At 37.7% G+C, this 25,570-nt stretch overlaps 2 protein-coding genes across 3 annotated transcripts in view; both read right to left on the bottom strand.

Moving 5' to 3' along the window:
• Positions 1 to 9,692, bottom strand: part of LOC108690779 (lysophosphatidylcholine acyltransferase) — an 11,590-nt gene extending 1,898 nt beyond the window's left edge. Inside the window, exons 1-10 of one of the 2 annotated variants that reach the window (XM_018198261.1) lie at positions 9,314 to 9,692; positions 5,843 to 5,988; positions 3,026 to 3,240; positions 1,853 to 1,965; positions 1,165 to 1,319; positions 945 to 1,082; positions 742 to 867; positions 525 to 669; positions 334 to 432; positions 108 to 252 (exon numbers count right to left, since the gene is read on the bottom strand). In XM_018198261.1, the coding sequence (XP_018053750.1) occupies positions 108 to 252; positions 334 to 432; positions 525 to 669; positions 742 to 867; positions 945 to 1,082; positions 1,165 to 1,319; positions 1,853 to 1,965; positions 3,026 to 3,240; positions 5,843 to 5,988; positions 9,314 to 9,442 (1,411 nt within the window). In that variant the 5' untranslated portion in view covers positions 9,443 to 9,692. Of the gene's footprint in view, positions 1 to 107; positions 253 to 333; positions 433 to 524; positions 670 to 741; positions 868 to 944; positions 1,083 to 1,164; positions 1,320 to 1,852; positions 1,966 to 3,025; positions 3,241 to 4,231; positions 4,450 to 5,842; positions 5,989 to 9,313 lie in introns of both variants that reach the window. The other variant, XM_018198253.1, reaches the window with a different exon arrangement.
• Positions 9,693 to 15,637: 5,945 nt separating this feature from the next.
• On the bottom strand, positions 15,638 to 25,047 carry LOC108690120 (serine-rich adhesin for platelets). The gene is made up of 7 exons (XM_018197255.1): positions 24,564 to 25,047; positions 20,984 to 21,200; positions 20,649 to 20,752; positions 20,226 to 20,417; positions 19,955 to 20,100; positions 19,685 to 19,811; positions 15,638 to 19,342 (listed from the first exon to the last, which is right to left on the bottom strand). Exons 2-7 carry the CDS (start codon positions 21,150 to 21,152, stop codon positions 15,950 to 15,952), a joined length of 4,131 nt encoding a protein of 1,376 aa, XP_018052744.1. The 5' UTR covers positions 21,153 to 21,200; positions 24,564 to 25,047; the 3' UTR covers positions 15,638 to 15,949.
• Positions 25,048 to 25,570: the final 523 nt, after the last annotated feature.

Consider the following 25,570-nt stretch of genomic DNA (forward strand, 5'->3'; position numbering starts at 1 on the left):
AATTATGCATATATAATTCTTTCTTTTGATATTCGATATGACTGCGATGAAGAAACAGAAGTCTTAATCGTAGGGAGAAAATAAATCTCGTGATCAAAAGTGTTTACCAAAGCTCACTGTGTAAGCATCCTCGTTATTTCTGGCGTGTTGAAAGATCCTGTCGGATTCCTCAGACTGCATACGTATCGATAACCTCAAGGCTTTCCTGAGTTCCGATTGAGTCAAACACGTTGCTGTTTTCGAGCCGCATATCTATAACACAATTCGATCGTGTAAAAATAAAAGTTTACATATACATATACATAGTAGACTTCTTAAACAGTTTGCACTTACGTCAAATGCAATCTCGACCTTGTCTCGTTCCGAAGACGCATTTGCCGTCGCTAATACAGTGAAGATATATTCTTCAAGATCGATCTTTCCTTTTCCGAACTATAAAATGATATACATATAAATTCTTTTTGTTAAATTAATTCATATACTTATATTACATACATTATTTAAATTTTATATTATATAAGAACCTTATCGTGAATGCGAAACAGTTGTTGAGTGGTTGGATCCTTGTCATCTAATCTAAGGATCTGCGCAAATTCTTGTAAATTTACGTTACCAAAATTATACGTCTTCTTCTGAACGAGTTCTTCTTCAGTTTTTGATGCCACTAAACTATAAATGAATCAAAATTATGTAAATTGTAATTAATTATTTATAATGTTTATACTATGATGCGACACCTACCCTAATTTATACCGAAGTTTATGGCTCTTTACGATATTTGACGCATGCGGAAGATGTAGCTGATGAGCCTTTCTAATAATCCGGCAATCGTCGTACGTGTAATCCGAAACGGGAATTTTCAATGCCCTAAAATCGAAAGTATATTCTTTCCAGAAATCTATACATTTTTAGGCATCCTAATCCGTTGTGCATGAAACACTCACTCTGCCATAAGACGTCGTACATTGTTTGCATACAGTTTAGGATCTAGTTTCTCTGCCTCGCTTGGATTATATACAGGAAGAAATTCGATCTCGCAGCTGCTATTTAACTGTGTTAACGTCAACCATAGTAATTTCAATCTGCAACGAATGTAAAGCAATGGATAAAGCATATTACAACAAATAAATAATTAAAAAAAAAAGAGGAAGATGACTTTCTTACGCGCCAGGGCCTTCCCACGTCCACGTTACCGTGTCCAATTTGTTAGGATATCTGATGCACACTGGCTGCACCGGTACACCGGGATAAAAGGCGCCCGATTTGAACGTAATCAAGCATGACCGGTTTGTACAAGTCCCTTCAGGAAATATCATAACCTGTGGAGAATAGTCAATTGCACCAGCAGACGCGAAGGTAGTGATTTGCGTCTTGATTGCAAGCTTGCGTGCATCTCGCATCCATGAATTATCGAAAACATCATAAAGACTACTACTACTTCCATGAACTTAGTTTATGAATTTAGTTCTTCGAACTTTACAAGTTCCGCGAATGACTCTTAATTGTATCAATCAATGAGAGATGAATCTAAACTATAACAAAATGTCACATGAGATCGTATTTAAAATTTATTTTTTTGAACTGTATTAAATTAAAGAAAATATTTAGAATGTCTTGAAATCAATTACTGTAATATATATGTTAAATCAAGAGAAATCATAATATATATCAGTAAATATCAAGCCAAATTAGAATATGCAATGGCGTGCGCGTTAATTCTATTTATAAATATTTCATGTATATATTTATAAAGTTTCTCTCTCTCTCTCTCTCTCTCTCTCCCCCCCCCATTTCTTATACGTTCTGTATATATGCTATAAACTCTACTAATAGTTTAATATATTTTGCTTACTTGTGGCCAATCCTCCTTGGAAGTAGTTCTCTCAATGATCTCCTTGATAGTATTCTGCCGGGAATTTGGATCTTCCCTCCACACGTAGACTGGCTGTGTATAGTTGATAAGTTCTATGTACATTAAAAAATAATGAAAAGTATAATCGATTTTACAATACTAACTGATAATTATAACTTAGATCTCGCTTGACTTTATTTGATTGGATTGATTGAGTCAATCTTTGACTTTGTTGCATAAGAACTTATTTTGAAGCAAGTAACACGTTTATAAAAGTCTTGTGAATGACATGTCATGATCAATTGTTTAAAATCCGTCAGTCAATAATTATCTAAAACCGGAAACTCATTATAACATTCTTGCAAAAGACAGACCGATTATTTTGTAAGTTTGCATATGCAAAGAGATCATTGTTTCATTGAACTATAATCAGAGTATTAGGTAACTGAATTCTTACAAGTATATTATTTACTTCAAAATCATCAAATGTGATTTTGATCTCATGTAATGGTGAATGGGATTCAATAATCAATATAAAATATAAAACATAATTCTATTACTTCAAATAGGATATCAATAATTAATTTTTTTGATAAAAGATCGTTAATATTCGACCTCCACAAAATAATAACAATTATTGAGCATGTTTAATTAATATTGCTATCTGACAATAAAACAATAACAATATACTATATATACCATACGTATCACATTAGATATAACATAATTATCTTTTTGAGCGATTTTGAGACAATTGTTAAGGGCCACTTCCGGGATGTATTAAATAAATCACGGAGTATATCATTTTATTCTTGTTGATCACCGAATGTTAAATAAGACTCAAATGATATCTAAGTACACCCGGATAAAACAGTTTCTGAACATAGTCCTGTGTTTGTAAACAATGCCAATGATGTTTGTGACTTAAATTTTTATTTAAAAAGATCTCACGTATGGCACACATCTCGATGACTTCCAATAACCAACTTCAGCATACTTTGACTTTGATCATCATCATTTTACTTGGCTCAAGTCTAATCACGTACAAGTTCAATGTCATAAGAAGTAATTTCTTGAATATTTCAAATAAAATAATAAAATATTATATTAACATTAGAAATTCGTAGAAGATATAAAGAAAAAAATTAAAAGAAACAGAAATGTATCACCTACTTCCTATAAACGGATTCAATCCTGATTCTCGCCTGACGATGATTGAAGGAAATCCGGTGACGTAAACGATGCCGCCGTCGATAAAGGTCGAGTGTGGCGCAAGGACCAGAATCGGAGCTTCCGATCTGGAAGCCTGTTTTCCTCGGACTACGATTTTCATTCCGCCGGCCTGGTAAGTGAGTCGGCCCACGAAACATATCCATGGCACTAATTTTCTGCGGGTTTCAACCGACAAGGTACATGGAATCATTCCAATACTGAATACTGGATCTCCAAGTATTTAAATATCGTAATACCGAATACGTATCCATGACTTGACAGTATCATCATGAAAAGAACATTGGATATCGCAAGAGCCAAGAGTATAACTCAAATCGTGCTACGAAAGAAGAAAACGTTCACGAGCGAGTATGTCCAATGAACTTTCTACGCCATCGAGCGATGGAAAGAAAAAGGACAAAAAGATGGTGAAAGCGTTCGATTAGTAATCCAAGTTTCGATAATTGTTAGTGCGCTTCTCCTTTTAAATTTTATATATATATATATATACACGAATATTTCTCCCTTTTTGTCTCACTAATATAATATGCGTATCGATCTTATTGTTAGTTTCTACAAGTAATGTAGCTTGACCTACAATTTTTAGATAACATTATGCACAATGTAAATTTATAAATAGGATCATGCTCAGTAATGCATCAGAGTTAACAGATATAATGGTTATTCGATTAATTTAGTAATTTTTAATTGGTCTAAGTGCTTTTTTAAGTTTAATCGCAATTTTTAAGTTATGGCAAATAAAACATCCTGTATAAAAGCCAGTTAACGATTGTTAAAACCATACATAGTTAGTAGCTGAAAAATAAATCCCATCCACCATATATGCACATATAAATGTTATGTACAATGAAATAAATAATTAGAATATTGCAGTTTTATAAGTATTAGTATAGTAGTTATAAATGAAGATCTTTCGTTTCCACAAGAAGAGAAGTTGCGAATCTAGTTTAAAATTTTCATTTAGAAATCATACTGCACTTTGACTTTAAAATCAGCAGTTTTCTCTCGCAGTTTCACACAGTGACGCGATAAACTAAATTTACTTAAATTTAAAATTTCAGCCTTCATATTTAAAAAAAAAAGATATATAGCATGACTTCTCTCTTATCAATTAGTTTAATTCACCAAGATGACAATGCGACCTACTTCCAAAAAAAGGGAGACGACTACTTTCCCCCTTGGCAACGATGCTCGGCCCGCCAAGATACACGACCGGAAGTGCATCGAAGAAGCTGGAATGCGGAGCGAGAGCCAGCACCGGTGCATCCTTAGTCTCCGCCTTCTGCCCCTTGACTTTCAGGTGATGAAATCCACCGCAGAGAAATAAGGCTCGCATCATCCAGCAGATCACGACGCGCATGTCTCTGTTTTTAAGTGGTTTAATTTGCAACGCGCATGCACCATCCGATGCGATTCTTTATTTCTATTCTCATAAAGGGGTCTAAAATGATTAGCGGGATATAAGTGTTCCTTGAAAATTAGGTTTAGTTAAAAGTCTATCAGAGACTCGATTTCAATAAATCAATTTGCATTTTCAGCTCATGGAAGAAGAGATCCTTAAATCTAGACACATTCCAGAAATTCAGAAAATATTTGAAAATACATATTGTACTTAAATCTCAGAAAACGCCTCTAAAAATATGTTTACTCTATAAAATTAATTAATAATGCAACATAATTGATTTATGTTTTAATTAAAATGAAAGCTGATTCAACAGTGACACTAATTGTAACTAATCATATAACAAACTCAAACAAGTACATGCCTCATGAATAATTTAACAACTTGCAATATTACTGTATACAATTTCAGTTAAAAGTATTCTAGAAATATTTCTTTCCGCTCTCTGATTCCGTTATAAGCTTTCATTATGGTACAAGGTCATCTTATAGACTTTTCTTGTTGCAAGACCTTGACAGTAACGCATGACTAAATTATGAAAAAATATAAATACAAGCAACTTCATTATCTACTAACTAATTTTGTTCGTAAGTGTTTAATCAACATAGAGAATAACTTTTATTACATAATACTAACACTTCGACAATTATAAATTTAAGAAACTTGAAATTAATCGATACTTGAGTTATAAATTCAGAAAATGCAAGATGAATTATCCGTAAAGTGTTCAAGTCTCTGGTTAATTATAAGAAAACGGAAAAACGTTTTAATAACAACAAGAAGTTTTAATAATAAAACAGACATAAATTGCAGACAAGGACATCATAAAGCGAAATCCTTGTCTCACACGGAAGGATATACATTTTTAATACGTATTCGCTCCCTTTCTCTCTCTTTATCATGAATAATCGAAGCCCACTGATTGCATTGCCTTGAGATACGACCTTTAAATCGTGCGTTTAATTCAGATCTACCGGGTTTACTGTAGTATAATTACTGTTGTTTATATAATTACTTTAATTCACTTGTATAATATAAATATTATTTAAATATTAAAAAATATATAAATATTTTTTAGACGTAATAATTTTAGAAATACGAAAAGTCTAGTTCTAGATTTGAGGATCTTTGAGTGCGATTAATACATTCGAAAATCTATGAGATCGATTTAATCTGTTAATAAAGCGAGATGATACTAGCACAGAGATTAAAAAGCAATCCCGAGAGGTATAGCTAGTGTTAACATGAATAGCATAATACAGAGATAGGATTCGGAATTAGGAATGAAAGAGTACGGAAGAGGATCGTTCTTTCTCGCCGCAATTATCCCACCGCTTAGTTTTCTTCAAACATACCGCCTCCATCCTTTGAGAGGAGCTCGCCGAAGATCCTCCTCGGACAATCCATGCAATCCAAGACAGGCCAATAGCCACGCTAGGATCATCAAAGTCGTGATTGCAGCTAGCCTGACCGGCAAAAGGGCGATCGTTAAGAATATCGTCTGAAACATCAAAACATCACGTCAATTTTTTGAAAATCGATTAAATTCCTATATTTTCTCAAAAAAATATGTAATGTATTTAAACATTAACTACTTGTTTCAAATATTACAAAAATTTCATGTATCTGCAAATCTATATGTTCATTACAAACATCAAATTTATTTAAAATGTATTCTAGTGAAGAGAATCCTAGTGAAGTTTAATATATTTCAATTAAGATTATTAAATTAGAACAAATTCGATTTATTTATTATATAAAGTTATTTTTCAAATAAAATTTTTAAATAATTCTTTAAGAGAAAATATTACAAGCCGATTTTGAATATAACATTACATATTCTGATTATTTATTACAAATGTAAAATAAACAAGTTTGATATTTGATAATTCTTGATAAGTTTGATATTTTATTCATAAATGCAGAGATCTTTGCTTTGGTTAAGTCGATAAATATTCAATATACTAAACGTATTTTAAATTTTAATAATGAAATATATTTTATGTATTTTAAATGTAAGTATTAATACTTAAAATATATGTTAAGGAAGTTTATTTCAGACTTTACACATTAAAAATTCGTTAAAGCAACTAAATGTCCTTGTAGTTATCACATGTTCATGAAAATGGGTCATACAGGTAAGTAAGTAATTGGCTTTCAGATTAACTTATCGTCTGTCTCACGCGGTCAAGGTTGCAACGTGTCCATCAGAAGGCTTCGATATACCATGAAGAGAAAGAGAAAGAACGAATAAAGAGCAAAAAAAAAGATAGGATGCGAGTTAAGTACCGTTCGTTACGTTTCGCTGTTCCGTTAGGCGCACATCAGCCTTTAGCTATATTTCGTCTCATCTTACTTTATCTTGTTGAAGAGAACCAGACTGATGTGCCGTATGTGTGATATACAAAAGTAAGTCGAGTGGCCTCTAATAAGAATGTCTATCAAATTTATATGTTGTGAAATAAATATTATTTTTGATTCCGTCTGCAATTGTTATAATTCTGTTATAAACAAAGAGAAAATTGGATTAGGAAAAAAACTGAATTGGCATATGGGTATCAAAATAAGCAAAATTTTTAATAAAAAATAAGAACATTCGATTCTGATTAATAATATAACGCCATATAATAAAAATAGTAACGAAGAAGCCTTCTACGCATCGTGTGCTAATTTTTGTGTAGAAAGTTGTCACGGATATAACTATAAATTCTAAGGGCTATTGCGCTATTTCGTAGACGTGTTGTACATTAACGTGTAACACTAACTGAGTTCAGAAAAAACAGTTCAATAAGCAATGTTTACTGATACTATTTAAATTTAGAAGAATAATTTTATTTTTTTAATCCTAGAAGATCTAAAAATCTAATCTATTCAGAGCAAAATACTTTCGAGCTGCTTTTTCTGAATATGAATTGGCAATATTAATGTGTAACCTGTAATTATTCAAAACATTTGCTTGTTTATGTGAAATATATTTAGAATAAAAAGAGAGAGTAAAAAGAGAGCGAAGGTGATATAAATAAAAGAATGCAATTTTATTGATTTTCTCAATTTCTTGAAATGATATTCCAATTTAAATCCCGTTAGAACGATGTTGCCGTTCTTCAATCACTTCATCACATCTATATAGAATGCGGGGCTTTCTACGCGTTCAAGACTTCACTGGTGTTTTAACAAGAGAAAGCATCGGTCCACGAAGGAGCCGCTATTCGCATCGTGTTAACGTTTAGAAAAGCGTAGGCTGGCATTTTAATGGTTGGCAAAATATGTAGATAAAAAACTTCTGCGACCTCGTTTTTCGCAACAAAGCCTAAACTGGAGCATGAAGAAACGAGCTTAACGAGTATGAAAATCGTTTCCTGTTTCTTAATCGTAAATAATCCAGCTGATAAATGCGAGTTTAAATCTTTGGTCCTTTGAATTAAAGACATCTGTAAACAGATCGATATACGTATATATATATATATATATATATATATATATATATAAACAAGTGTGTTTTGTAAAAGTACAAATTGACACGTTTCAACTGCCAGAGTAAACAGGAAGCTTTTGAAAAATCATGATACGCACGTTCGACAATCAAACAAAAATATCACAGTATATTATGGTTTCTTAAATTATTAAGCATCGAAGCATTTAAATCGAGTGAACGTGCCGATCGCTCGTGATGACCTTGTTCATGGTTAACGCACGTGACTAACATTTATATAGCGTTTCGTTGGAAACCCAACGGCGTGACAATGTGCCGAGGAAAGTGGGGCGGAAATTATACATGCGAGGCGTATACGCCTGATGGACCACATGGACAGAAAACGGCTGCAGATTCCTTTGTTCGGAAAAACGACAGAACGTCAAATGTAATAGTCGCAAAATTGGCACGATTCCCGCTGCGCCGTGAAAGTCGCGCCGCGGCCAACTTGAAGAAAAACCGGCCTGTGTGCCTCGCAATATCTCTCTTCAGCCGCGAATGTTTTCTTTCGCGTTATATTCCTCCTGCATTTTTATTTCGCCACAGTCTAAAATCGTAAAGTAATATTATATAACAATAATAATTATTATGTATTGTTATATTTTTTACATTTAGATTATGCGTGCCGTTACACTTATTACAACTCGCTCTAACAACAATTTATTTAGCAATACACTGGTTCAGCTTTAGAGATAACTGGACTAATACTACGCCAATAAAGAATGCTTTCTATTCGATGACATAAGTCGATATAAATTTTTCTACCTTTGTTCCTCTCTGAATGTCAAGATAGAATGATGTTTGTGAATGTGTTTGATTTGTCTCGCTAATTGAAAAGCCCCTAAAGTGTGGTATTATTGTCGATTTCTATCAATGTTTTAATCTCGATTCAACTTACTCTTCTTCTTTTTACTCTTCTTCTGATTCTCAGAATTAGAGAAAAATATGGGAATCAGTTGAAGAGAGATTAAAATTAGACTACATTGATAAATTTAAATCATTGGAGAAAAACATACAGATTTCTCAATGATTTTTTTTCCAAAGAATTATTATTTCATAAGTTGCATCATATGCGACTCGCATCATGTCCGACTTATTTTGTAAACGTTCATTATCGTCGCCTCTCTTATCAGCTCCGTCAATCGCGTATGAACGCGAGCCTGCGAATTTCATGTAACCTGCGAAGCAATTTCAACACTCACGCGCACTTTCTCGGCACCGCGATCGAAACACACCCATTTCTCGCCAATCTCGCCGGCGGTGGTGGCGTCGGCAGCGGTGGCGGCATCCCCTAAAACGCGACTGCACGAGCATCGATCCCGGGGAAAGAAGCCGTTTTTCGAGAGATACTGACCTTGAGCTTCTCGTAGGTCGAGCCGAGCTCGAGTCGATGCACGAAAGGGTTGAGAATATCGGCGCTGAGGGAGGCGGCATCGATGTCGTCCGCGGTTGGCCGCTCGTTCCTCGCGTTTCCGTTCATCATGGAGAAACGGAAGATAAACCTCCGAGACTCCCGGAGATGGATGGATAACGCACTAATGTCCCTCAATGGACTTTCCTCTTTGGCTAAGAAGAAAAGCAGAGAGCGAGCAAGAGAAGTAACACGATCGAATGTGATCGAATGACGAGAGGAGTATCGTGAAGCACTGCCGTACGTATCACGCAATATGCACCCCTCCGTGTCCGAAAGGGTTAACGGTCAACGATAGACTGAGCTACCCGGACACGCGCCACCTCGAGCTCGACGCCTCCTCCTCTCGCCGATTACGCGGCAGGCGGCAGGCGAGCGTAGCGTAGCGAGTGAGCGCCGCCGTTGGCGCCGTCCGATGTGCGATGTCGACCCGGTTAGCGCTTGCTCGATGATACTGCCAGATACTGCGCAAGGAATCAAGGATACCTCATACCTCGAAAAACGAACCCGTCTCTTCCTTTCACATTCGTTCGTTGGAAAATGTGATTGAACGCGACGACGGTCTGGCCGGGTTGAACCCTCCTTCAACGTCTCGATAAACAATTCCTCAGCTATCGCTCCATCTGTTTTTCATTTTCTAAGTTTTATCTTGTATTCAAACGCTGTATATATTTATTTAGAGATATATTTCCACGAGACTATTAATTTTATCCGTCAAATACGCGGTAGTCTTAATGTTATTGTGAAACATGTATACCTGAGGACGATTAAAATCATTTGTTTTTCGGAAAATGATTGTTTCCCCGAAGTTCCTTCACTTAGAGTGATTTTCAATTAGTTATATTGATTACTGATATATTGAATGATAGACGAGACTTCGATAAAATTCAAATTAATACAATCGATAGTTACTCATGGCAAAATTTTTATTGTCTATTTTTGCTAATATAGATTAATCTATGAAAAAAAAATTAATTCAGGAACGACGAATCGCAATTTCTATTATATTGTATATTCAATTTTATTAATGTAGATTAACTTTAATCTCGATTTAACTTACTTTTTTATTAATCTCCGATTTTAACAATTAATCTCTTTTTGAACTTATTCTTGATTTTTTCTGATTGTTGACTCTTATGATTGTTCTACATGTCTACAACGTGCTCTTTATTTCCTGTTTCTTTTTATCTTTTGTTTTTTTCCTTTTTGTGATCGTTTTATTAACATTTATATTTCTTGATATGTGTTTTCTGTTTCTTTTGAAGTTCGTTGGCGTTTATCTCGAGCAACAGAAAACGAAAAACGAGATAAGAAGTAAAAACGAAAAAGACAAGATACAATAAATAACAAAAAGCAAGAAACAGGAAACAAAAAGCACATTGTAGAATAGGCTTTAATTAGAACGAAAACAAAATAAAAATAAGTTAAATCAAAATTTTACAGTTAATCTACATTGGTAAGAAATTCACAAAAAATCAAAAATTGCGATTCATCATTCCTGAATTAATCTTTCTTTTCGCATGACGAAAAGATAATATATCCTATTTACGTTGATAAAGTACCGCAGATGTATAGATTAATTGAAATTTCCAATTAAAGGTCGAAGCCTTTCGGATTATCTCAGCGATGATTCGATTAAATTTAATCGATGATTAATCGATGATGACGAGAGATGCCTCACCTTAACGATAGCTATTATAATATGAATCTTTGTTTCTTTGAAATATATGTATGTAAAAAAAATTGAGAATTAAGAATTATAATTGAAGATTCGTTCCACTTAAGTGGATTTTGTCAATTGAATTAATCGCCGTTAATTAGAGTCAATTAAAAGTGAAGTCGCCTTTATTGTCGAAAATTTTGAAGGATTTCGCGATGTCACTTATATGACTTCGATCCAAATATCGATCTTTCCACATTCTATCTACCTACCTGTTCTATCTCATACAAGTACATACATACCGCGCTTTCCTCTCATAAAGTCGGTTCTACATTAGTTGCAAACCGATCTCAAATTTTTTGCGACAGCCAATCTGAAGCTTGCATTTTGAAATCAACGCTTCATATTGGCTGCCGCAACAAACTTACAATCAACTTGCAACTAATGTAGAATCAGCTTTACCGGTCGTTACTAATGAAGTGCCGACAAGTACCGCGCGCGCTATGAAAATTGAAAATCCGTTATCGTGCACCTCTCGAAAGTCACCAATCTGTTGACAGTGCTGACCAATCGCGACCGTTACTTCATGAGCAAGAAGGAATCTGCGCGAATCTCGAGATCGTTTAATTATTTCACAAAGATAATTTTATCAATTAGCATTAAGAAATTTACTCCTAATTGACTGTAGTTATGCGAGGGATATATTGATTAAAATAAATTGGTAAGGGATCACAACTTTGACTAAATTCCGGCTAATTCAACTTACAGCGATTAGTAGGTCAAGCGATACTTGTAAATTGCTAATGTAAATACAATAGGTAATCTTTTGTTGTTTGTAAACGGAAAGGAAGATTGGATTTGAAACAATGAAGCATGCAAGTGGAATTTTTATAATAAACGATTCTGCCAGTTGAATTATATATGTATATACAATCGCTGATTACGTTAAACCGAGTTTTGAAAATCGTCCTAAGATTAATGTATTTGTCATTTCTACTAATGTAAAGTAATAATTTCATCTCTTAACTGGCTTTTTATCTTTTTTCTAATTTCGAGAAGCAGAATAAAAAAACTTAATTATTTTATTCTAGTTCTCGAAATTAGATAAAAATAGAAAGTAAATATTAAACTGAGATGAAATTAAATTTTATTTTGATAGAAATAGCTATGAAACACTTACCAGCGTCTAGACATCGAGTTAAAAAGTTCTAGTTCTGGAATATTGACATTTCTCTTTTAAATGTAAGCATTTAATATCCACCATTATACGGGATCTTGTTCCTAATTTTTTTTAATTTGCTAATGTACTCGGTGTTAAACACATGATGATCGCTGTCTTTTGATTATTAATATCCGTTTTTACCAATGTTAACTGTAATCTTGGTTTAACTTTTTTTCTAATTTTATTAATTTTATGAAAGTAGAAGAGAATAAAGAATAAATTAAACCAGAAAGTTAAGCTACATTGGCAGAAATGGATGTAAATGATTTTTCTTCTAATTTATTCCGCAGCATCTCGGGAATCCGAGTCCAATACATAATCGCTATTTACTTAAGCCATGTTCTGACATTATAAAGTGCCTTTCAATAAGCGATTCAATACAACACAGTGGTCATCTCATCTTTGTTTAATATTGGCAAATAATGAATGCATAGTGTCATATGTGTGTCTCTTGTTGGAAAGCATCCAGATATTATTAATATTACTAGTACTAATGAAGTCCAGTGTTGGGAAAGTTATTTCACAAGTTATTTATAAGTTACTTTTTGTTACGGAAATTGAGTACAATAAATTTTAATATTTTATATTAAATTTTATCATTTGTTCCACTTTTGTATTATTTTTGTACTCAATTTCTCTCTGTAATAATAAACATAAGGTTAATAATAATAAACTAAAAGGCAACTTATAAAATAACTTTTTCAATTCTGTAAAATTTTATAGATACATATTTTATTTGAGTCTGTGATACACGATGCATTTTTTCCCGCTAGATTGCTTGCATTTTAAGTAAATTACTAAAAATTGTAAGCAATCTAGCAGGAAAAAATGCATTATGTGCCGCAAGCTTTATATATACTGTAGATTTTCATGATAGTAGATATCCGAACACAGCTTTATTAAAAAGAAGATTTTTCTTCTAATTTATCCCACAGTATTCCGAGGATCTGTACGACGATGAGGAAGGATAAAAGGAACGGGACGGCCGATAGAGAACTTTCGTGCGAAATTGCCGCTTGTTGGAACTATGCCTTCTGACGATTTTCTGTGCGTTTACGTCAGGAACACTTTATTTTACATATTTACACCGGTTTCCCTCTCTTTCTCGAGATTGCATCTTTGGTCTACCCTTTCTCTCGAGCGCTCTATCTTTTTCTCACGCATACATACACACATGCACGCTTCTTATACGCATTTCCTTCTTCGAAACGGGTACAAATGAAAATCATCCCATAAATTAGAAAAGAATATCGTTGACTACCTGTTAAATGCCGTCTGGCTAACCAAACGGTTCTCCGGAAACGGAATAGCAGCTTGTTGCTCTCGGTCAAATCACCCTTTAACCAGTAATCCCAAGCTCGCTCTTATTCATCACGTATTCTCTTTCTTTTTTATTTTCTTTAGTGTATTCTACCGCATATTATGCGCCGAAAACTATAGGTAAAGGATAAATTTTTCCTACCCGCGCGCGCGCGCTCTGTCCTTAAAAAGTCCTTAATTTAATATTGCGTTAACTTCAGCGATCCGTTGCGAGTATCACTCTCGAGATACAATACAATTTATCCTATGATATATTGTGAAATTTATCAGCAATTTCATTGCAGGTATCTGTTTTTGGCGCAAAAGAATCCGGTTCACCGGTTAAAGGGTCGTGATAAAAACTTCTTCTCGACTACGATAATTGAGATCATAAAAATAACGAAGCTTAGATTACATTTATGCCCTGCTCTATGCGACGTGTGAGTATACGGTAACGTAAACGGATGCTTGGATCCTTGGATCTTCAATCGCCGAATGCCTTACTGTATGAATTTAAAAATTGTCAAATATAACAACGCGCTAGGAATATCTTTCGTGTGTTTCAGGATTAAAAGGATTACTTAAAAGGAGCTAAAGACTGCACGGATTAAAATGTTCAGCGATTTGAGGATTGTTAAGTACGGTCGTGGGAAAACTGAGAATTTTCAAAGAGGTGAGCACTCACGGAACGAAAAAGATTGATAATAAAAATATTTCTTAACGTAAAAGCTGAACGGTCTGGGGAATCGAAAAACTTAGGGCGAAGAATCCAAGGATATAAGCATTCAATCTTTCAGATCATTGGATCTTTGAATCCTTATATCCTAATATATATGTATCACGTATGTACGTACGTATGCCGTATGTGTTTGTTGTGTATGTATGTAGATATGTGTATTAGAATATCCCTTACTTGTTTATGTCCGATTATTGCAATCTTATTTATAAATATTTTCTGTTTACATTATCAAAATTCGAAATATTATCATTGTCTCTCACTGATCTAATTTTGTTGCCGATTTCGATAATGACAGTTTAATTTGCCGATGCAAATTCCTGCTGCGCCAGAATTCTCTACAAGTAAGAAATACGCTAACACTACGTGTATGTACGCAACCACGTGTGTAAACGTATGCATGTTTAGTATGCATGTATACATTTCTGGAAGTGGAACGTTCGTATTATTGAGGTATATCTACGTTCAAGCGTTCGGATATTGTCGGTTCCTCGAAAAGCTAGAAAATACGCTCCATAGTCGGAGTCAATTGCCATTTCTGAATTTTTCTGAACTTTTATGCTTAACGCATGTACATTCCGATCGCATCACTCTTCGAGAAAATCAATATCCTTCGAGCAAATATTTTCTACTCTCTTTTACTTTGGTGTATTCTCGAAGAATCATGCTTTCTGCAATCGTTGTTCCGAGATATGCAAGTCCGATAAATGAAATGAACAGTCCTGAACGTCCCTGAAGTGAAGCAAAAATCAAATGAGTTGTGAACATGAAAAACCAATAATTGCAATAATTAATAGAAACCAATCGAAAGAAATATTTATAAGTTTTTTTTTAATGTTCCTCATTTTGTTGTTGGATATTTCATGACATGTCAATTCATTTGCGTTGAATCCTTTATGTCATTAATTTTTATTGTTTATATCATTAATCTCTTTTGTCTTAAGTTATATTCTTGCTTCACACATCACTTCAGTGACATAACAGACAGAGAAATTTTATGATGAGATAAATGTGAAAGGAATGTTCAACGAGCATAAAGCGATATTTCAATAGCGATATAGGTCGTCGCAGAATTTTTGAGAACGGATTGTTAGGAAGTCAACTCGTGATTAAACTCGTTAACTTGGATTATTATGAAATCCTTGAGCCTTTAAATCCTTGGATTCTTGGACCCCTGAATTTTGAGATCCTTGGACTCTTAGATCTACGTATTTAGAGTCGCAAGCCTCATACTCGAGCCGAGATTTCTCGTATTTAACCGCATTTAATCCATCCACCACAGTATACTGTGTGTCCCCCAAAAAAGGGATCAGTATTTTTATCTCGAAAGTAAGAGTTCTTTCCAACAACAAGAGTTCTTTCGTTTCGTAATCCAAATTCTAAATATAGTGCGAACCGTGTTAAACATTAAAAATTAAAGGGTTTAGGAATTATATATTCCTAGTTTCTTAGATTTGCGATTCATTTTCTTGAATTAGTAAACCAGGAACTATTTTCGACTGAAAAGTGAAACTAAGCAGATGCGAATTTTCATAAAGTTGAACCTAGTTGATCCCTTCTGGCTGACATCTCCTATCGAGACACCCGGTACAACTTGGCGAAAACGGCCAAGAACGAGTCGCGGCAGTCGCTGGTCCTTCACACGATGATCCGTATCCGAAGTCATATAGTCCAGACCTGCACTTTCTCCGCAACGACGCACCAGCTGGCATGGTCATAATACGATGAAATGATATGCAGGTTCTCGACGTACTTGTTGATCAGCTGATCCAGTTCGCCTTCCCGAAAGACGTGATAATATTGATGATAGGTAATGGAACCGCCGCCGCGATCGGAGGGCAACGATTCCTGGGATGAGGCGTTACTTAGGGTGTTAGTGCTCGCGGTGACTAGACAGCCCTCTCGTTTTTTTGTCTCGCTCGACATCTCGTCCAATGAATGGCCGCGTTCTTGCAATCTTCGTCGCTCCACCGAGCACCGACGGGTGTTCCCCACATTTGGATTTGATACCAATGACACCGTGCTGCCGGTAAACAGTCTCGCTGTTGATTCTGTTTGACTGCCGTCGCTCAAGCTCATCCCTGTATTCTCTATCAGAGAGTCACCTACATCGCTCGAGTTTATCGATAATCTACTGTGAGAGGAATGCCATTTCCCGACCTTTGCATCCTCTTCGAACTCCTCTTCACCCGTTTTCGACACCATCACAAAGTCCAACGTATCGTCCGAATTGCTGCGCAACAACGACGAAGTGTTGGAGGAACGATAATGCTTCTGATTAATCTTGGATTTAAGTCTTGCTCCAGATTGGAGATTGAGCGTGCTTTCAGCATTGATAAACGATTTTTTTGTATCACTCATAAGATTACTATTGGATTCGAGGTTGGATCTGGATACAAGATCGATTTCAATTTTTAATTTCTCTTCAGATTCATGATTAACTCTAAACGTTTCGTCGCATTTGGATATGAATGTAGTTTTGGGTTCGGCTTCGTACTTGGAGTTGCATAGAAATTTACCGTCAAATTCGGATTCGCAAACCGCCTTGTTACAGAGAGATCTAGAGAATTTAGGTGTTAGTTTAGATTGGACCACATTAGCGAACTTGTTGTATCCACCTCCGTCGTACACTTCGTTTACAATCCACGAAGTCTCCTTAGGTACTTGATTGCATTCGTCCCAACAGGCCGTAGTATCCGATTCCGTATTCAAATTATTTTTCGCGACATCCGACGACGATGATGACGACGTAGTTCTCGATGTTTGGCAGACCTCGAGAAAATCGAACGACGAGTTCTGGCAGTACCGACTAATATCTCGTATAATATCGCTACTTGATTCGTCAGCGTAATCACCCAAATCTTCTGAAGTGGATTTATAATCCTCTTTCAAATACGCTCGCGTTCGCACACTCGATTGCGACCAAATACTGTCGTTATTTCGCCGTTGTGCAACTTGCGAGAATTGTTCTACTTGGGCTTTGTGTTGAATTGCCTTCTCCACAGCATCCTCCAATGAACTCGCCACGTTAGCAGCGGCTTTCAAAAGCTTCATAGACTGCGAGGAGATGGATTTTTCGTTTTTCAAAAAAATACGCGACGTGGAACAGATCGTGTCAGTCTCTAAATTATTTTGAGAAATGTCGCGCGTTATCTCGGTCTCTGCAAGAAATATATCGTCTTTGAGATCCGCGGACGAGTCGTCATGCAAAGGATCCAGAGGTGTATTCGAATCTTCGAATGACGCTGTTGTTATCATACTCAACGACTCATCGTCATGTATATTACTTTCCGTTTCCTTTTTCCTCTTCGATATATCATCTCCATTTGATTTGGAAAGACTCTCATCTGTCTGTACATTGTTTTTCTTTTCTTCAACCTCCTTTCTCGCGATGTATCGCTCATCCGATGTGACGCTGATCACTGAGCCGACTGACTCCGGCGACGAGACGCCACTGGAATCACTATCCAAGTCATCAGTCTCTGGATTGAACAACTCTAGAGATAACAGACGTGGTAAGATTCTCGTGACTGTCTCTAGACGACCCGAAGCCGCCGTAGAAGCACGTCTCACCAATGGAAACGACGGTCTAGCGCGTGTCGCAAAGCCCGGCTTCGCTATCAGTAGTTCCTTGATCTGATTCAGTCTGGCCTTTCGACTGTCGTCTTCACTCACAATTGGCTCGCGATTGACTACCTTAGTGACATCGTTAAAGGCATGTATCAAAGACGTAGTATCCGACTCTTCGTCCGGTTCCGATATAAGACGGAGTTCTCCTGACGCCGGTGCCTGTAAAGTATTATCAAACATTTCCTTGACTACAACAGTCGGCACACTAGATTTTATCGCATCGCCAAGATTCGTATTCGTATTTGCATTTGTATTCGTAACAATCGATTGCTGTTTCAGCAATGGTGACACACTGATCATTTTGAATCTAGATGATTGACCACCGTCCAGTGGTTGCTTGACACGCGGCGACGGTGGTGCCGACGTCGTGCTGAGCTGTAATGCCGCCGGTCGCGGTGCGGAAGGAACCTCATTGACCGAGGACGACGCCGGCGGTGCCGTGACGTCCTGCTTCGGCACGTAAATCACAGATGCGAAGCTGTCTTCGGAATCTACGCTGGTGTCGCTCTGCAAACTGCTGTCCTTGGACGAATCCGAACCGTCTTCGCGTGAGAGACGACGTTCGACACCCTCAATGCTACGTTTCACCATTGTTACCGGTTGTACTTTATTGTCCGTTGGTTTCGGCTTTGTCGTGACGGACGCCGATTCGTTCTCACAGGATTTCCATCCCTGCAGCATACGAACAAAACCATTCTTGATAGACATGCTGGAGACCTTCTCAATGTTCGTTGTAGAACGCTTGAGTTTATTAGTAAGTCCGTTCTTTAGCAATTGGAAGCGCCGACTAGCGCTCACCGGACTGATCGAATCTTTGAGCGCCTCAAATGTTCGCCACTTGCAAATGAGCTCCTCGTTCAGCGACGCTTGTTTCATGATATTTCGTCGCACTCGTTCCTTCTCTTCCAGCCGTTCCGCCGACATCAATTCTTCATTCATCGAACTCTGCTTTAACGGTATATTACGCTTGCGTAACGATTGGTAGGAGAAGTCCGGGAGATTCTTTATCAGGTTTTCAATGGCAGTGTCTTCGGGATTCTCCAAACCAATCTCCTCTACGTATGACTTCTGCTTCACCAGCCGCGGCTTTGAGCCGCTCGATGATGACGAGACTGATCGCTCATCCAAGATCAACTCGGACGTCGAAGAGAAACCCGGGATGCTGGACCGTGAACGCACCAAATCAAGTCTCTCAATTTCTAAAATATCACCTAAACTTTTGGATTTGATGCTTAGTGTGTCCGTGGAATGCTTGTTCGTCATCGTTAGCGTATGTGTGGTTTCTACGCGACGTAGCTCGATTGGCAACTCGTCCACATCGGTTGTGTCCTCGGGATCATAATGTCGCCTGCTCTTGGTACTGCTCTGCCAACTTCCAGGAAACCATGTACGACCGTCTCCTCCGCGTCTGCTCCTCGCTAATTTCTGAACATAATCATACAATAATCTTGCTAATATCATGAATAATAATAATAGAGTAATTAAATAACACGTCATAAATACAGTTAAATAAATACAGTTTCAAAATAATTATTAAATAGAAAAATAATTAAAATCATAATAATTAAATAGAAAAAATTTAATTGACATTCAATTAAATAATGTTTGTGATAACTAATATTGTGAAACGAGATAACAATAATAGGGAACATCTCTAAATATTATCAAAAATTTTTAGTGTGTCAAATGCTCAAGTTTTAAAATATCGTATTTGTAGATAATCATTCTCTTTCTCTCCCTTTCTTATTCACTCACTTATCTAGTTACCTGTAACGCTCGCCGGAAACAGCTATAACAGGTCTCATTCGGGCTAGAGAGGCTACTGGTGGATGGTGACAAGCTGAATATCGGATCGATCCAATAACTTTTGCTTTTACATTTTCGTTGGCTATTTCTGGAACAAGAAATCATGACAGCTATGACCTACATATGATATCATATTTACAGGAAATACAGAAATTATACTATCACAGAACTAAATATGTTGTGTGATTGATCTCAACATCGCATCAGTGAGATAATTCATCAAAAACTCACCTCTTGGAGGATGACTGATTTTTCTGCGCAGCATCATCATCTCGCTTCTCGTTACTGTCTGATACACTCGAATGCTTCGTTCCCTCTGACGCTGTGCTCATGCAATGCGATTTGGGCCATGGTATTAAAACATCTTGCGATTCAAACTGCCAATATATATAACAACGATATAATTTATAATCCAGACATTTGAGATATCGATATTATTAAAAGAAGAAATTAAGAGAGATCAATTAAAATATTAATTAAGAGAGGAGAGATCTTTATTTACTTTTCTATGCTTTTGTTCCATAGCCCAGACGGATATAACGAGTCGACCTCCAATTCTAAGGACTCGCGCTAATTCTTTCAACGCATGTACCCTCCTCTCCGTGGTAGCGAAATGATGCACCACGGCGATCGACAGCACTGCATCGAAACTTTCTTCTCGGAATGGTAGAGCCAAATTATCGCAGATTAGAACCTTACCGTACACAAACAAGTTTCCGTGAATAAAATATTTAACAGTAAACTATTCGCATGCATTAATTCGAAATTAGTTTAAGTCATTTCACAAAGTATAAAGAAAAATATAGAATAATATATATTATTCTATATATACTAATAGAATATATAGAATATAGAATTGATAAAATATAGAAATAATTTAAAAATAAGAATCTTTACTTGAGATATAATTGATATAAACACGCACCTCGTTTTCCTTCTCGCGCGCGATGTCCGTGAAACGCTTGCATCTGTCCACCCCTATTTTGAAGACACTGTGATTTACGCTGAGATATTTTCCGTTGCCGCAACCTAGATCATGTAAATATAATGATGTTACATGGACAAAGAGATAATATAATGTTGTAAAATTAAAGCATGTGGAACGCAAACTCTATTATGTAACCCATTATGAATGTATGGTTAAAATTATGTATTGATAAATGTTTGCAACAAATCAATGAAAGTTTGAATGTTTGAAAATCAATAAATGTTTGAAAAGAAAAAAAGAAACGTCTTTTGTAAAATACACTTTTGACTGACCGATGTCACAGACGAGGGCACCCGGTTCGAGTTCTTGAAGAAATTGATATACTCGTGGCCAGTGTTTACTTTGCGTAGTCTTCTCAGCGCATTGCTCGTATACTTCGTGGACGTAGGCTTGCTCTAAGGCCACCGAGCGAGCTGCATGCTCTCCGTCGCTCTCAGACATCCCTCTCGCTAAAGTGATTTATCCACGTCCACATGTGCGCTTACGATGCTGCACAGAAATATTTGTCTCTCTAAATCGAACAATCGAAAAGTGAGATCCCAAGATTGAAGGTACTCAAAAATAAAGAAAAACATTTAATTGGATGGCAGAAATCTGACAGAAACCAAGGTATTTACGCTAAAGATTTATTCTTCAATTACAAACTGCGGATCAAAAGGTTAACAAGTTACAGTTTGTTGATATTTAGAACTGCATCCTGTTGCAGCAGAATTGTCAGAACAGCGCGTGGGACTTTTGCGTTGCCTTACGCACGTTTACTTGATGCAGTAATATGTGAACAAGCACGTCCCGCCTTTGCTCATAGACCTATCTCGCAGGGCGGCAAGCATCCGCAATAGAATAATTCTTGCAGCAATCTGAGTATCAGCTTGTCGGCTCTCAACTTCTCTGCATTGTCCGTTTTCTTGATGCGATCCGAGCGATACCGCAAACGTGGTACCGTATACGCTCGACACCATCGTAAAAAACCGCCAGTGTCCTCCGTGCGGATGAATGTTACGATCGCCCAGAGCGTGCAGAGGTTCCGGGATTTCTTTCTGGTGTGCAGATAAAGCTGGCAAACATCCAGGAACATCATAAGATCGACAACACTCCTTTCCATGGAGAACACGTTTGAAAATTAGACACTTAGTCTTCGTGAGGCGAGTTCGGTGACTAAAAACACTGGAACACCGATCTGCGGCGTTTCAAAGAGGGCTCGGAAATCAAAAGTCGCGAAACCGAAGACAGACGATCGAACCGATCCTTTAAATAGATCCTTTGGCAAGCGTTACCGAGCGGAAAATCCGCCTGGTGCAAGGGCTGCTCTCCACACGCGCCACCGCCACCCCCGCATTGTGTTCTGTGGCGAATGCCGGAGGCAGGTGGACCGACTTCAAAGAGTAGCGCATCCTCCTCCACCTCCATTCTCTTGCGACTCCCTCCCTTGTACGTCGCAGTTCCCTTCGTCTCTGCTCTGTCGCGTGCAAGCGAGCGACGAAAGGGCCGGATAACATGTGTGCGTCGAAGTTCGCAAGCTTCCGATACGCGGCTGCGCGGTGAATTTATTCGATATCCCCCTTTCGTATAACTGGGTTAGTCTCTCTCTCGATGCACTAGTTTAACTAATTTAAGGATGCCATCAGATGCCTCGTGTGCGACGACTAATGTCAACTGTCGTCACTCAACGCAAACGAATGGTCGGCGAATGAATGGATGGATGGATGGATGGATGGATGGATGGATGGATGGATGGACGGATGGACGGGCGGACATATAACGTCGACGTAATATCGACGTGCGCGCTGTTGCTCACTTCCGAAGAATACAGCGGTGCAGCGGTGATGCACGAGATGCAATTATTAACTCGTAAAAAATTCTATGGCAGAAAATTCTCATTCCCAAGAGAGACCCAGAAGCATCAGCTTCCTCTTTGGTCTTTGATTTTCGAACCGGCACCAACGTTAGAACGTCTCTGTTTGCACTTTTGGACTTCAGAGAATATAAAATCCTTCAAACAGAGAAGTTACGTGCAAAATGTAATCTACGTCTGTACTGCTTCTCATTTTTCATTCAATTTCAATGATTAAAGTATTGTTAGGCTATTATACGCCCGAGAAAAGAGAGAGAGAGAGAGAGAGAGAGAGAGAGAGAGAGAGAGAGAGAGAGAGAGAGAGAGACACGTCTACATACTACTAATGACAACGATTTATAAATAGAATGTGAAATGCATCCCACGCGACTGCTTACGTCACGAAACGTCGCCTGTCCGTTCAAGGACTAAGGGCCGATCGCATCGAGCGTGGATTGCAGATTTATTTAATTAGATTTTCCACTGCTTAACTAAAAGAAAAAAATAATTATAAATAAATAAAAAACGAGAATCATTTCGACATCATCAATCTTCTTTTTTCCAAATTACAGATTTTTGCTGCTTGGATGTTCAATTTGGGTAAAGCGATCTATCAGTCGATGTAATTTAATATCACGAACATCAAGATTGCCGCAACGTGAGATTGCACACGACGAACATTCGCCACCCCCTGACGAAACGGAGAACCACTGTGTGCCACCACCGTTAGACTATACACTACGTAACGGCTGGGTCGTAAATGTGTTGGTCTCGACAGCGTGGGTGGTACGTAGAGCAACGGCAATGTGCCAACCGTGAGAGAGGCAGCCATGAATGAAAGTGCCGCGTATCGATTTATCTGCGCCGCCCTACATACGAAATATGATAAATAGAGAGTACCTCTACCGATTTGTACAGTGACACTTGGAATCACCACGTCATCTATGCATATTCATCTCCTTTTAGTTTCAATTCCAGTTATGTGCTAATTGAGCGTGTGAGGCGCAGCATCGTTATCTCACGTATCTAATACGTGTATAATGAGATTAGATCAGAGTTATTTCAATGAGAACACAATGGCGAGGGAGAATAAAGAAGACATTATGTTTCGTAATGTCAGATAAACCAGCGGCAGAATTAATTGTGAGAGCAAGGCAGTTACATGAAAATTCGTCAAAAATGCGTGTTGCGTGCAAATAATACAACAAATTACATAATAAAAATTGTATAATTCATTTAAACTACGTCATTCTGTGTAACAAATCTTAAACAAATCTATTCGAAGTTTAATCACATATACTAATTGAAGCTAATAATTGAATGAAGATTATTGTCGAATCTTCGAGTGTTTCATAATTTTATGTCAAAATTTTACGTCCATCATCGTCTGTTTCAGAAAATCTATGAGATTCGCTAAGATAAAAAAACAATTGGATATGGAATTTCGTGATTGTGTGTAATCGATGCGAATAACCGTGGACTAGCAATTCCGTCTGTAATACAGCACCAAACGCGTCACCGTTCAAAACGATTCAATGTGGCGCCATTATTCATTCATGCGAGTTGTTGCCTCTATGTCAATGACTGATAATCATTTCGAGTTATCTTGCCGATTTGAAGATCATTAACATACAAATCAAGCGAATTCGAGATTCTCGAATACTTAAGGAATCTAAAGTTCAGAGGACTCAAATAGAAATGAGTCAGAATCCGCGATTGAAGCAACCAACGTCAAGCGCAAGTTATCGACCATTTACCACTTTGTGCTTGATACTGATAAGACCGCATCAATCTTATCGCGCAGAATGATCGCGAATTCTCGTGAATAGGCAAAATCAATTTCTTCGCGAGAGACTTCCTACGCAAATTCGTTCGGACCGGCAACGGCCGCCATATCGCTGATCGCGCGAGACCGATCACTTCGCGGGCACATCGATGATGAGAACATGGATTAACATTAGGCGTATCTAATCTATCTAAACGATTCTACAGTCAAAGATGATGTTTTTTCAAAGACTCACCTGGGTCATGAGAGAGGCGGAATCTTCATGCTCGCGGTGAGATACGCTGCTGTGACGGCAAGAGGGTGCAGCAGCGCGGTGGTAGCGTCAGCGGAGGAATCGGCGGCGGGGTTGGGGTCGGCGGCAGCAGCGGTGGCAGCGTCGGCTGGTACTGGTGCTGGTGCTGGTGCTGCTCGCGCGAAATCGGCGTCGCGCGAATGTTCGCGTCTCATCGCGCCGACGAACGGATATTCCTCTCACATCCCCTCGCGTCGTTGAATTTCACCGTTTTTTTTCTTCTCTTTCTTTCTTTTCTTTTTAATTCGCTCGCACGTTCGTGCTCGTTTGGTTTTCACACAGGGTGTTCGCACGATGAAAGGGTGTGTTACGCGCACACCATGGACGCGCGTTTCGCGAAGAATCGAGCCGACCGACCGACCCTCCGACAATGGCTGCGGTTCCGCTGGGGGTTGAAGGGAGCACGCGCGAGGCAACGCGACGCGACGCGACGCGACGCGGGCGTCGCTGTGACGCATTACCAGCGTAAGAGGGAGGAAAGGGCGGAAGAGAGAGTGGGTGTAATGAGATACGTTTCTCCTGCCAACTGCGGGTGGATGGGTGAGCGTAGGTAGATGCGCGAGAAACGTGTGGCTTGCGATATCTATAGCGAACTTATAATAGAGAATCGTCTCCGCGATTGCACATTTGTAGTATCCTTGCTCATCTCTCTCTCTCTCTCTCTCTCTCTCTCTCTCTCTCTCTCTCTCTCCCCTCGTGACGCGTTACAGACGTCAAAGGGAGTTGGATGCGATGAATATAAAGATATGTTTGGCGCTTTTGTACATATGACGAGATGCGTCTGTTACATCGACGATGAAGCGACTTATCTCTTTAATATAAATGCAATATTAATCGTTTTAAGTCACATTTAAACGAGAATTTTTACAAATAAAACTTTAATTCGACAAAAAGTATTAGCTCGATTATTAAATGCAAACTATATGTATGTTCAAGTTATCTAGAACTCT

Source organism: Atta colombica, unplaced genomic scaffold (assembly GCF_001594045.1).
Source record: "Atta colombica isolate Treedump-2 unplaced genomic scaffold, Acol1.0 scaffold105, whole genome shotgun sequence".
Taxonomy (NCBI): Eukaryota; Metazoa; Arthropoda; class Insecta; order Hymenoptera; family Formicidae; genus Atta; species Atta colombica.

Bases quoted from the DNA above. Each gene is read 5' to 3' on its own strand.
- LOC108690120 (XM_018197255.1), bottom strand. From the start codon at position 21,152: ATGTCTGAGAGCGACGGAGAGCATGCAGCTCGCTCGGTGGCCTTAGAG. The intron at 20,101-20,225 runs GTAAATAAAGAT...ATATATTGGCAG, and splicing joins TGGAACAAAAGCATAGAAAA to TTTGAATCGCAAGATGTTTT. The intron at 19,343-19,684 runs GTAACTAGATAA...GATTATGTTCAG, and splicing joins GTTTCCGGCGAGCGTTACAG to AAATTAGCGAGGAGCAGACG.